The 14,446-nt window shown below is 43.5% G+C and overlaps 2 protein-coding genes across 4 annotated transcripts in view; both read right to left on the reverse strand.

Moving 5' to 3' along the window:
• Positions 1-14,446, reverse strand: part of LOC308663638 (uncharacterized protein) — a 153,177-nt gene that overhangs the window by 97,160 nt on the left and 41,571 nt on the right. The window lies entirely within an intron of this gene.
• Positions 1,252-14,446, reverse strand: part of EMB (embigin) — a 45,229-nt gene continuing 32,034 nt past the window's right edge. For 2 of the 3 annotated variants that reach the window (XM_081316220.1, XM_081316218.1), the window contains exons 8-10: positions 10,415-10,448; positions 8,135-8,210; positions 1,255-3,572 (exon numbers count right to left, since the gene is read on the reverse strand). In XM_081316220.1, coding sequence (XP_081172346.1) covers positions 8,153-8,210; positions 10,415-10,448 — 92 coding nt within the window. In that variant the 3' untranslated portion in view covers positions 1,255-3,572; positions 8,135-8,152. Of the gene's footprint in view, positions 3,573-8,122; positions 8,211-10,414; positions 10,449-14,446 lie in introns of all 3 variants that reach the window. The other variant, XM_081316219.1, reaches the window with a different exon arrangement.

A 14,446-nucleotide genomic window follows, 5' to 3' on the forward strand; every position in this document is an offset into this window, starting at 1 on the left:
GCGTGCAATGCAGTCACCAGCAGCTGAGCTTCATGCAAGGAACGCTTGCAGCAGAAAAGCTAGTATCCTTTTGGGAAACGTTACATTAGGAAAAGAGACAGGCTGCAGGTGGAAGGTTTGATTTGTTTGTCCTAATTATCTCAACTGTTTTCCATCTGCATGTTTTTTGATGCCTCTGGGATAATCATGGTTCCTGGCAGTGCTATTTCCTTATTATCATCTTTCAAAGGAATCTCTAGCTGTTGAGGAGTTTCCTTGCCTAGAGTGGGAACTGCTAACAGTGCCAAAACTGGTTTCATGGTAAAGACAACTGTCTTAAAATGGCATCTGGAATAATGTCTGTAAAGCTTGTTTTATTGTTTCTTTAGGAAATGTTAATCTCTGAATGTTTGAAAGCTCTCATTATTTTGAAAATCCATACACCATTGGTTTCCCACTGTTGTTTATTCATTGGATTTATTGCCATCTTTCTTTTTTCATAGGAGGGTCAGGCAACCTTACCATTCCAGAAGAAAGTCCAAGGGGAGTGTGTTTTCTCATACATAAAAAGGTTCTTATTATGTGATCTATTTTACAGTTTAATTGCTCTTGTATTTCAGAAGAACACTGGCCTTATACTGTATAATTTGGCCTGCCTATTGTTTATCTATGTAAAAACAACCAAGAAAGACCAAGGCTATAGATCTAACAAAAATTACAAAAAGGATTTGTAGAAGGTCATCTGGTTGCATCAAGACAGGAGGATACAACATAAACTCACATTTCTAATCCAGATTTGGTCATGTAATTTAATCCAAAATGGGCAGACTAGATTCAGAATTGCATGGGACCATGAATGCCCTACTCCCTAGTGAGTGGAATTGCTAATCGGAACCATTTGAGAATTCCACTAATGTCTTCCTCACTTCCAAACAACAATGACATAACATTTTTAAGGAGATCAATTACCAGTGGTTTGTAAAATACTGAAAATGCCAAAAAAATGTGTGTGTGTACCTTTGTGTAGTCACCAACACTTATTTTTCTGTTTGTATTTTGCCCAAACTATATACAATAATTCATCAAATTCATCAGATTTTGAATAATCATCAAAGTCTATAGCCACTATCAAATTACAGATGAAGGGCAAATTGGATTTAATAATCTCACAATTGCTTTTTAAAGGATATTTACACAATGCCATTTGTCTATCCATTACAAAATGATGGGCCATGCATAAATGAAATATCCAATACACATATACTAGTTTAGAGAAGCCTTTTTTTAAAAAAATGCACTTTTCACTGTTCCTTAATTTGAGATAGGCAGTAACCATTATATTGACTAATAAATTGTATAAATCAATTCATGTTTGTGATTCTCTACAAGGTGAAATAATAACTTGGGCACTATCACCTATCCTGTTTATTGCACTTTAAATTTTAAAATGATGCTCATTAACATACTTTTTTTAAAACCAATTTCACTTAATTTTATTAAAAAACAAACAGTGGCATTAATTTTTTGCCTATAATGTAATCAACATCTCATTAGTCTATTCTATTGGTAAAATAAAACATTGTTTTTATTTGGCTTATATTGGTGTACTTTGATGCTTTCATTTGACCTCATTTTCAAAGTTTATATGCCAGAGCACAATTAAGACAATGCATGGAAAAGGGGACAGGCTTTAATCACATGCTTTGATAGCCATTATGCCTTTTTAAAATCCCTTCTTGCCTTATGCAGATTCTCTTAGGACCTTGGTGGCGAACCTATGGCACCTGTGCCACAGGTAGCACGCAGAGCCCTCTCTGTGGGCACGCACACCATCGCCCCTGTCCTAGGCCTTTAGCTGGGTTTTATAAAACCTTTTCGCTGTAGGCCTCCACCGCCATGTGTAAAAAAAAGGTTCAAACAATCAATCAATCAATTTCAACTTCTTGTGGGGGAAAAAAAGATCTTGCAAAGTTGGAATTGATTGATTGAACTTTTTAGTCCCACCCAGTCTGCCGTTAGCACCGCAGCCATGCCCACCCAATGGGCCACGCGCACCCAACTGGCCACACTCACCCAATAGGCCATGCCCACCCGGCACCCAATGATACATGTGGGTTTTGGATTGCAGTTTGGGCACTCGGTCTCTAAAAGGTTCGCCATCACTGTCTTAGGATATGGAAGAATAGGACAGCTCCACTGTTGCCTGAAAAGGTATAATCACTCTTTCAAATGTATGGTTATAATTGGCTTGTGTTAATACTTCATGAAAGCTTAATCATGTCAAACATTTGACAGCCATCTCTCAAATTTGGTGTTATTTATTATAAAAACAATGGAAAGGGTAAAGGGAATACAGGGAACTGGAAATTACAACACATTAGAAATGTTACGGCTTCATTAGCTATTTTAAAGGAAAATTTGTGTATTTTCTCAATTCTTTGGTAAACCTATTGATAAACCATGAGATTAACAAGGCATATCAATGGGTTATTGCTATTGTCTACTAATGGTACTTCTGGACAAGTAGTCTAACCAAATCCAAGCTTTAATTATCACCATTTGGTATTTGTTTTCTACTTAGTTGTCGTATTCCTTACACAACCCTGCTAGTCACATAACCTCTTCCAAGAAAACCAACAATGTCTTTCTTTACAAAAGGAAAAGAGAAAATGCTTTGAGATTCTAAGGGTGACCCTTGGTTGACATAAAATACTGGAGGCTAAAGATGTTTGCCACTTAAACTGGTTCTAGGTTAGATATATATATATTAATTCTCAATGTAAATGTTAAGTCCTTTGTAATTTACTTTTGTTTGTAAAACTTGGCTTGTATGGCTTATTCTGATGTAACTTTACTAGCACAGAGAAATCGATAGAATACAGGTAGCCCTCGAGTTATAACCACAATTGAGCCCAAAATTTCTCTTGCTACGTGAGACATTTCTTAAGTGAGTTTTGCCCCATTTTATAATTTTCTTGCCACAGTTGTTAAGTGAATCACTGCAGTTGCTAAGTTAGTAACACGGTTGTTAAGTGAATCTGGCTTCTCCATTGACTTTGCTTGTCAGAAGGTCACAAAGGGTGATCACATGACTCTGGGACACTGCAACCGTCATAAACATGAGTCAATTGCCAAGCATCTGAATTTTCATCACCTGACCATAGGGATGCTTGCAACAGTCATAAGTCTTTTTTTCAGTGACATAGTAACTTCAAACAGTCACTAAATGAACTGTTGTAAATTAAGGACTACATGTACTTCCAAGTAGGTGCTGATCATCATATACAAAAATGCACTCGATAGATATTCAGATAAATGAATGAAAGTTAATATTAGGTTACAGTTAATTGCAGCCAAAGGCTTGAACAGATATAAAAAGAGTATAGTCTATAGCACAAGTTTAGCTAAAACTTTTAGGACAATCTGTACTACATTAGCATTATTTAATACATTCATTATTTTAAAAAGGCATTTTAAAGCAGTATTTTTAAGACACCTAGAAGTCCATAACTGGAAACCAAGTAGATACAGTTCCACTGTTTCAGATTTTTTTTTTTAATCCAGTGCAGTCTTGGCATTTCTTTTCATTTTGCCTAAATTAAAAAGAACACATAGATTAAAGAAGTGCAGTACTACCATCTGATTCAAAGTAGTATTCCTTTCAGGTGCTGTTTAAAGCTGATAGTTGTTCAAACCCTAAGTCAAGTCTCAAATATCCCACATCCCATTTCAGCAGCCACCAGCACTTTTTTGATGTATGCAGAGCTACGAAAAACAGAACACTTGCTCACCTGCACAGTTGTCTTGATAGAAACCACAATGGCATCAGGACAGCTGTGATGTCATTTCCCCTCTTTGCTTGCCTGGGCAACACTCATGCACAGCTGCACATTAAAGCAGTATTTGATATGCCTCTCACAGACTAATCAAAAGTCCTTCACTTGGTGATATTCCTTTTAACGGCTTCCAATCAACATTCCAACTGACATGGCAATCGTTTCTTTCTTCTATATAACCTGCACTTAGGACAGCCAGCCATCTCCAAATCTGATGTGTTCAGATGTTTCTGACTAATTCCCACATTTTTTCTGCAACATGGATACAGCTGCTGCTGGTCTCTCTCTCTCTCTCTCTCTCTCTCTCTCTCTGTGTGTGTGTGTGTGTGTGTGTGTGTGTGCGCGCGCGCGCGCGCGTGCACGCACACATGTGCAAGACAGTGGGGCAACAGGATAAAAAGGGAGTTTTTCATACACTCAAAAAGAGAATCAGTAGGAGTCTTCTTCTCTCCATGTCTCTGCCCCAGTTTTTCCTGTTGCATACAGTTCAAAGTTACAACATCACTGAAAAAAGTGACTTATGATCATTTTTCACACTTACAGCCATTACAGCATCCCCATGATCATGTGATCAAAATTTAGACGCTTGGCAACTGACTCATATTTATGAAGGTTGCGGTGTCCTGGGGTCATGTGATCACCTTTTACGACCTTCTGACAAGCAGTCAATGGGGAATCCAGAGCCACTTAGCAACCATGTTACTAATTTAACAACTGCAGTGATTCACTTAACCACTGTGGCAAGAAAGTTTGTAAAATAGGGAAAAACTCAATAAATGTCTGACTTAGCGACAGAAATTTTGGGTTCAATTGTGGTCATGAATCGAGGACTATTTGTATATGAAAAACTCCCTTTTCATCTTCTTACCCCACCGTCTTCCCTTTTTCAAGGTTTATCTGGTAGTCATTTGTAATTGAATACAATGAGCATCAGTGGGGCAACTGATAAAATACTATTTTTCCTATATCCCCCCCAAAAAAAAACATCCCATAAACAACCCCTATCCATCCTACTGAGGATGGCAGTCTGAACTGAGTTAAACTGTTTCATAAACTAAAATGGAAATAGTTCTGTAGCAAGAAAATACATATCTTGAGGCACGAAGCTAGGTTATTTCACTCATTGTCACTGCCTGACCCTTCAAACTGGTAAAACAGCATTCTCTGATTCCCGTCTACAGCTAGATGCATTGAATGGAATGTTTAAAGATTAAAGATTAAATATATTCTTAATTGTGGTTAAAAAGAATAAGAAATTAAGGAAATAAATATATATTAGCCTAGGAGGGATAGATATTTTAAATAGTATGTTATTTCTTATGTTTCTTTACTCTTTATGTTTCCTTTCTCTTTTTTCTTTCCTTTCCTTTTTTTTTCTTTTCTCTTTTCATTGTTTTATTTATTTCTTAAGAAATGTAAAAGTGTGAGATGGCTTATATGGAAAAAAGTGGAGTTAAATTTGTAAATGTAAATGTAATTAACTTTTGAGAAAATCTTCACCAGCAAGAATATCTAGAATTTGGTGGGAGAAATAAACTAAAATAAGGATTGTAACAGGATTTATGACGAGGCAATCAGAATGATTGAATAGAAAAGAAATATACTAATATGATTATTATTTTTAGGAATATTGGGGAAAAATATACATTTAATTGTTATTTATCAAAATAATAAGAATTGTATTAACCCAATGTTTGCAAAAGAGGTTATTTTGGGGAAAGAGGAAATAAACTAAAATTAATATGTGGAATATGGATTATAGAAATTAATTGTTAATGATTCTTTTACAAATATAACCCAGACAACCCACTGTTCACCAATTATGGAGTGGGGGAAAAATCAATAATATATATATAATATATAACCACACAATAAGCAAACTGACACCCACTATAAAAACATGGCACCACCACAAACACGAAGCCGAACAAAAGCAGCACAACTCACCAGCTCAGGTCTAAGGCTGGCAGCTGAGACCAGCCCATCCACTCAAAACACACCCCCACCCAATCAGAACACACCCACCATTCAAAAGACACTCCCACCCAATCAGAACACACTTAAACCCCCACCTAATCAGAGCACACCTCCACCCACAGAACACACCCCCTCTGGCAGTTTAAAAAAGAGGAACAAACAGCCACATGCTTCTCCCAGAAGAAGGAAGCTGAAGCCACCAGCCTGATGATGACGGATGGGATTCCGTCAAAACATTGCTCCTACACCTTTAGTTCTACGCGGGGAAAAACCCGAATGACCAAAGATCCATATATACCGTATTTATCGGCGTATAACACACACTTTTTCTTCCTGAAAATAGGGGGCAAATGATGTGTGCGTGTTATACGCCGATATAATGTGAGATGGAACCGGTTCCCGGTTGCCCGACGGCCCGTTTGCAAAGCTGCCGCTTTCAGCAGCTTTGCAGACGGGCCGTGGCAGCTTCCTCAAAGAGCAGCGCCCCTGCCCATTCTGAGAGGTGCGCGCACACCTCTCCGAACGACCGGAGGTCGTCTGCAAAGCTTTGCAGATGAGCCGCGACAGCTTCCTCAAAGAGCGGCACCTGTGCCCGTTCGCGCGGAGGTACGCGCACACCTCTCCAAAGGTTTGGGGAGGTGCGCGCGCACCTCCGCCCATTCGGGGAGGTGCGCGCGCACCTCCGCCCATTCGCGAACGGGCAGAGGTGCCGCTCTTTGAGGAAGCTGTCGCGGCCCGTCTACGAAGCTTTGCAGACGAGCCGCGACAGCTTCCTCAAAGAGCGGCACCTCTGCCCGTTCGCGCGAAGGTACGCGCACACCTCTCCAAAGGTTTGGGGAGGTGCGCGCGCACCTCCGGTCGTTCGGAGAGGTGCGCGCGCACCTCTCAGAATGGGCAGGGGCGCTGCTCTTTGAGGAAGCTGCCGCGGCCCGTCTGCAAAGCTGCTGAAAGCGGCAGCTTCGGAGACGGGCCGCGACAGCTTCCTCAAAGAGCGGCACCTCTGCTCGTTCGTGCGGAGGTACGCGCGCACCTCTCCAAAGGTTTGGGGAGGTGCAAGCGCACCTCCGCCCGTTCGGGGAGGTGCGCGCGCACCTCTCCAAATGGGTGGTGCCACTCTCCATTTGGAGAGGTGCGCGCGCACCACTGCCCGTTCAAAGAGGTGCGCGCGCACCGGGCAGCTGGGAGCCGCAGGAGACTTCCACAAAGAATTTAAGACAATCCAATCCAGCATTTTGTAAGTCAGGAACTACCTATGTAGCAAACCGACTTCCACAAAGAATTTAAGACAATCCAATCCAGCATTTTGTAAGTCAGGAACTACCTATGTAGCAAACCGACTTCCACAAAGAATTTAAGACAATCCAATCCAGCATTTTGTAAGTCAGGAACTACCTATGTAGCAAACTGACTTCCACAAAGAATTTAAGACAATCCAATCCAGCATTTTGCTGATGCCGGAGGGAAAGGAAGGAAGCAGTTCTCCCCCTATATCTGGTATTGAAAGGCTCCATGTGCCCAACACAGCTATTAAAACCATGAGCCACTTGATCACTTTATATTCCATGGAACTGTCTCTAACCCATTTTCAGAGATCTTTTCTTTCAGTCGTGATTTCTAGCCAATCCTTTAAATGTAATGCTTTTACTGTCATTTTACGTTATTTACCTTATAAGTGTTAATAATATTAATAAAAAAGTTCTGAGCTACCCTATATATATATATATATATAAAAATAAAGAGTGTCATCTAGAGCAGGGGTCCGCAACCCCCGGTGCATGGACCGGTACCAGTCCACAGCATGCCAGCAACTGGTCCGCACAAACAATCAAAGCCCCGTCCGTGGGAGACAGATAAAACACAAAAACACACTCTCTCTGGTCCATAGAAAAACCTTTCTCCACAGAACTGGTCCCTGGTGCCCAAAAGATTGGGGACCTCTGATCTAGAGGCCTTTTCTATCACTGTGCCTGCCCCAAGGAACACCATTCCTTCCACCTTCAATATTAGTTTGGCCCTATCTCTACTAATCTTTTGGAGAGTCCTTAAAACCTGGCCGATTAGGTAAGCCATTTTTTCATTTTATTCCAGTCCGTTCTCATTTTTAATTTTCAGTTTGTATTCTTACATCAATGTTTTTGATGATGATCTATGTCTGGCACCCAAAGCTGCCTGTGTGAGATGGGTGCAAATAAATTGAATAAAATAAATGAGTACCAGAGTATTTCTTTAATGTTTGTTCAGCCTTTTCAAATCGGACAGTCCCGAAATGAACTGGAACTCTTCATTTCAACAACCCAGCCACTAATAGGTACAGGATCTCTCAGATTTACCTTCTAACTTACCACTTTTCCACAAGGGATTTAGACATTTCTGTGTCGGGTAGTACTAGTCTCCACACCATTGCTGTCTTCTGATTTCCTGTACAGAATAAAAAAGGGTGGGTTCAGGTTTTTTCCACCATGGATTTTTTTTTTAGTTCAATATGGACTTTCATCTTACATGGGTTTTTTCCATTGTTAACTCTTGCTTGGCTAAACTTTTCCACCAATAGAGCAGAACAGAGACATGAGATATGGTTTAAAAAGTAGAGGCTAGCCATCTGTGAGGAAGCTTCATATCTTCTAGAAATACACTATATAATTGATATCATATCTGTACATATCTGTAAACAAATAAGGCAGCCTTCACATCCCCTTCTACAAAAGTGCAAGTGAGCAAAATTCTAAGCTTCAAACTGTAGGTGATCTTTTTCAGCCTAGGGGGAAACACAAAATGAGAGCTTCTTCAACGTTCTGGACAAGCTAGACACAGCTAGTCCCACGTGATTACATAACAATGCATGTGAGGCATTGACAAGATCTAGTGGGGTTTCCCAGAATACTTTTTTGATGTATGAGTGTTCTATTCTAATTTGGTTGTTTGTGGCATATTTCTCTTTAATGCATTGATTTGAAATAAAGCCAGTTGATGGCTGAATTAGAAATTTTCTCAACATCAGCTACCAATTTGAGAATCAAGAAATGGGACTGACAGAAGTACACTATATTTGGTTAAATAGGTTGTTGAAGGTCAAGATGTAAGCAACATCTGGAAAGGAAAGTTGTATTCAAATTCCTAGATTAGATGGATTGAATGCCTCTAATAAGCTTACACAAGACCTCTACCAAAGTCAAGAGACAGACTGTAAAAGTAGGCTGGTTATAGCCTATTTGGATGCTTGTAGATGAGAATGAATCAGGAAGTCTGATCCCACAGATGTGGACAAAAATCCTGGACCTCAATATAAAAAGTACATAAAGGACTGGTTTTTGAAGTGAGAATCACAAGATCTCCAACACAGATTGCCCAAATCATAATAACTTAAATTTAGACCTTATAGGATAAGTTAGAACAAATTATAAACTTAATGTGGTGCATCTGTATTCTACTTTTATAAAATGATCATCTGATGTAAGCATTAGATTTGCATTTAGATTTCTTTGGTTTTTCTGGTTCCATGTTATTTTTGGTCTGTCACTTTGCCAGAAAAAAGAGAACCCAGGAAGGGCTTCAAAATAGGGCATGAATTTTCTCTTCAGAGACAACATGGGACTGAGAACTGAAGATACAGGCTTGCTGCCCTAGAAACACGCTTGACAATGAATGAAACCAAGGAACTCTGCACATCCAATACTCTTGAGACTCTGACAGTTGTCAGAGTCAGAACTTTGCAGAAGGGTCTCTAAGTCAGAATTAGAACCTTGTTTGTTATTTATATGCTAGGATGGTTTCAAAATGACAACTAGTTTGGTGATTTTTAAAAGGATAGTTTTTGTGTGCATGCTGACTAGCTATCCAGGCTTGTAGGATTAATTTTTTCTGGGAAAGCAGTTGGTTCACTGGGTTGTCCATCTTAGCAACCAACTAGTTCACAATCACAGGAAATTAAACCCTAAGAATTATTAGGCTTTGTATTTAGAAGGTTGCCTGAGTGAGCGGTTGAACATGGGAATAACCCTAGAGCACAGTATAACAAGAAGACGAGAAGAAAAGCCACCATTTCCTGTAACAGTTTTGCTCTAAGTACGTCTCTGGTCTCTTGCAAATGTGTATATGCAAATATGTGTTTGCAGCATGGAAGCAAAATGTATTTTGTCTATTCAACTGCTTTGTCAAAAAAAAATCTCCTTTTTGAAATCATTCCTTATCACTTTGGTTGGATGATAAGGAGAAACAGTCTGATACTACTATTACTATTTTTAAGCAGAATAACATTTCAAGTGAATGCCTCTTAAATGTGAAAAAAGATCAAGCTTAGATTAAATTAGAAGAAGTTTGCAGTAGATTTTTTTTTCCTATTTGGCAAGTAGAATCAGTAATGTTCAAACATAACTGTTTGTACTTACTTTCATTAGCAGACAAATAAACAACTTGGTATTTTTACTTTTAATAGACTTGGCATGTTTGAGGCTCAGGGGGTTTCCTGCCAACCCTCCTCCCACTCCACTACTACACAAATGAGACAGAATTAATACTTGAAGTCCAAACCCCATTCAAATTGAATTGCAATGGTGTTGGTTGTCATCTGTTATTGTTTCAACTTATTACTTTAACTTTACAACAAGAACATTATTATTACTTACAATGTTTCTACTTGTTCAAATTCTTTTTCAACTTCTGTAAAGAGAAAGAAACCAATGTGATTTGTACTTTTCTGTTGGTATATTTTACTCACTTACTTACTTATTTAATATTTCAAGCCTTACCCAAGCCTTTGAGTCAGTCTTGACCCCTGGCGACTGTATGGTCTAAATGTTTTCATTTTTTGGAAGTAGTTCGCCATTGCCTTTCTCTTAGGATTGAGAGACACACACAGTGCCCAAGACACACAGTCAATTTTCAGGTCTAAGGTGGAACTAGAACTCAATCTCCCAGTTTCTAACCTGATGCCTTAACCACTAGACCAAACTGAGCATAATTTTATTTCTTTTATTTATTTATGAGTTTAAGGGATTATATAGTCAGTTGTATAGTTAATATAATGGCTTAAAATGACTGCTTACCAAATCTTTCTACAAAAGGAATCATGCTTCAAGATAACAAAAGATATTGACTGGAAAGGGCAAATTTCCAAAAATGAAATAGTGCAGCTGGAAGCACATTACATTATGTGAAATACTTTTCCCACTAATACTGCAAGATAAAAAGAGCTGCTATTGCTTCCTTTAGTGTGCAGAAGAACTTTGCCCATTTAATTACTGGTATAGTTAACAAGCACATTAGTTTAATGTTAATACCTTTCCTCTCTATAGTTTGACTAGGTGATTTTACTGTGTACTTACTTAAATATTGTTAATTGTTTTAATACAGCCAACTACTGAAATCTCTTGGCTTTATATAATAAAGACATAATAGGAGGGGCCGAAGGCTCTGCTCTGCCCCTGACCGGCTCCCGGGTGGCGGCGGCATCTTCGGCGGTAAGAGCAGCGGTGCGGCGTCTCGACCACCGTGGGCTGCCCCTGGACGGCGGTGCCTCCGAAAGATGCGCACCAAAGGAGACGCTGGACAATGGAGGCGACGGCCCGACCCACCTCCTCGAAACATCTTGATCGGAGACGGCAACACCAGGGGCATGACACCAGGGTCTCCCGTACCTCTGAGATGCCACGCTCTGGACGGTCCCCAACCAATAGGGGCCATGGAACTGCGGCCGGGAACAACACCCAGAGGATCAGGGAGGGAACTGTTTGGGGCGGCTGAACCACCGGAGCTGACGCCAATTAATGGATCCCTCCATCCTGCCTTCTGCCCATTCTCACCCATCTTTGCCCATTCTCTCCCCACAGGACATAACGGGCCTGGGTGCTAGCCACGGTGGCAGAGTGGCTGGGCCATACACCTGCTACCCCATAGTGGTGAGAGCTCTATGGGGTATGCCTCACCCAGAGTACGTTCTGGACCACCTCCGGAAGCAGAGACACAACCCATCGTGAGAGGATGAGGAGTGGCCTGCTTCTGGGGGTTCGCCCGGCCAAGTGGCAGTGGCAGGGCGACGATCCAGATACGCACCTACCCGGCTCGACCCTCCTGCAAATTCACCATCCAGGGGACAGCCTTCCCGGAACCACCTGTGACTATGCCCGTTCAATACTCTAGCATAGCACTGCACGCCCTCAGGGGTTCCCCACTCTCCTGGGTGCGACCCGCCTTCATCACATCCAATCTTGATGACGGGCCCAACCACTGGGCCTCTGAGAGATGGCCGGGCAGGGTCAGGGGCCTCCAGCACATTCCCATCAAGAGGCCCCTGATTAAGTTCTTAGCTAAGTTTTTTGTGGGGTTAGGGAGGGGGGAGGGAGGAGACTATGGTTGCGCGGGAAAGGCACACCTTCCAGCCACCATAACGCATGCCAGGCCCACGGCCGTTCGCGACAGCGTACAACGAGGGCCAGTCGCCGATAACACCCAGTGGCGTACTGACGAACGTCCCATCCCTAGGATGGTGGGGAATGGCAGAAGGTGCACAGACAGAGGGCCGTATCGTCACCGGGAGTGTCATCTCCGCTCTGTAAAGGCGGTGAGACGCTCCGACCCTCTGTTCTCCCCCGGAGGACCCGGGAGCAAAGGTGCGCACCCTCCCATGCTGAGGCTGGTCTACCTGAATGCAAGGTCCGCAGCCAACAAAGCTCACCTCATTCGTGACCTATTGGAGAGTGAGCATGCGGACCTGGCCTGCATCACGGAAACCTGGCTGGGCCCAGAGGGGGGTGTTCCTCTGGTTGACCTCTGCCCGCCAGGTTTCCAGGTACTGCACCAGCCCCGGGCTCATGGGAGGGGCGGGGGAGTGGCAGTTATCATCAGGGAATCCCTTAGCCCGCGAGAGACCACCGTCCCTCAGATGGTCGGGTGTGAGTCTCTCCTACTGAGATTCGGCCCAGGGGCGCAGCTGGGTCTGCTGCTGGCGTACCTACCACCTAATCGTGCAGCGGCGGCCCTACCCGAGCTACTCGATGTCCTCTCAGAGTTGGTGGTTGAATTCCCAAGACTCATGGTCTTGGGCGACTTTAATCTACCGTCCCTGGGAGGATCGTCCGAACTGGCTCGGGAGTTCATGGCTTCCATGACGGCCATGGACCTGTTGCAAATAATTTCTGGGCCGACTCATGAGAGAGGCCACAACCCAGACTTGGTGTTCTTGTCTGGACGGTGGCGTGATGATGTCGGTGGGGGTGCCACAACTGTTACGCCCCTGTCATGGACCGATCACCACCTCCTGCGGCTAGACTTCCCCCTTGCCACCCCCCACCGTGGGTGCACGGTGCCAGTCAGATGGTACCGCCCTAGGCGCCTAATGGACCCTGATAAGTTCCAGGCAGCGCTTAGGGACTCGCATGCACCCCCTGCTCACAGCTCGGCGGAAGCCTTAGTGGAAGCCTGGGAAAAGGCAGCCACGGAGGCTCTGGACCGAGTTGTACCCTTGCGGCCTCTGACCCGGCGCAGATCCCAGCGAGCCCCATGGTTCACCGAGGAGCTCCGGGAGATGAAGCGTCGGAGACGGGGCCTAGAGAGCCGTTGGAGGTCCAGTCGATCCGAATCCGACCGATTGCGACTAAGAATCCTCACCAGGTCTTATCTCGCTGCGATAAGGGTGGCAAAATCCAACTACTTTTCCACCCTCATCGCGTCCGCAGATAATCGCCCAGCTGCCTTGTTCAGGGTGACTCGCTCCCTATTAAACCAAGAGGTGAGGGAGGAACCCTTGCAGGGTCGAGCCGAGGAATTTGGTCAATATCTGCTGGATAAAATCGCTCGGATTCGAACTGGTCTGGACTCCAACTGGGCTGAGATGGAAGAACAAGACATGGACAGTCTTGTCGACGTCATCTGGGAAGAATTTGATCCTGTAACTCCTAAGGAAGTGGACAGGATTATGAGAAGGTTAAGCTCCTCCACATGCTTACTGGACCCGTGCCCTTCCTGGCTGGCCTATGCAGCTCGAGAGGCGACACGAGGCTGGTTCCTAGCGGTCATCTCTGCTTCTCTGAGTGAGGGTCACTTCCCCACCGCCTTGAAGGAGGCGGTGGTGAGACCTCTCCTCAAGAAGCCCACCTTGGACCCATCCTCTTTGAATAACTTTCGTCCAGTCTCCAATCTTCGCTTCCTTGCGAAGGTTGTTGAGAGCGTGGTGGCGCACCAACTTCCTCAGATCCTGGATGAAGCGGTTTATCTAGACCCGTACCAATCGGGTTTCAGGCCGGGCTACAGCACGGAGACGGCATTGGTCGCTCTGATGAATGATCTCTGGAGAGCCCGGGACAGGGGCCATTCCTCTGTCCTAGTCTTATTAGACCTCTCGGCGGCTTTCAATACCATCGACCATGGTATCTTGCTGCGACGCCTCAGGGGACTGGGAGTGGGAGGCACGGTTCTGCGTTGGTTCTCCTCCTTTCTCCAGGGTCGCTCGCAGTCGGTGCTGACAGGGGGACAGAGGTCGACCCCGAGGCCTCTCGCTTGCGGAGTCCCTCAGGGGTCGGTCCTCTCGCCTCTCCTGTTCAACATCTACATGAAACCGCTGGGTGAGATCATTCGCAGTTTTGGAGTAGGGTACCATCAGTATGCTGATGACACCCAGCTTTTTATCTCAACTCCAAACAATATCAGTGATGCCCTAGACG

Source organism: Vipera berus (assembly GCF_964194415.1).
Source record: "Vipera berus genome assembly, chromosome: 2".
NCBI lineage: Eukaryota > Metazoa > Chordata > Lepidosauria > Squamata > Viperidae > Vipera > Vipera berus.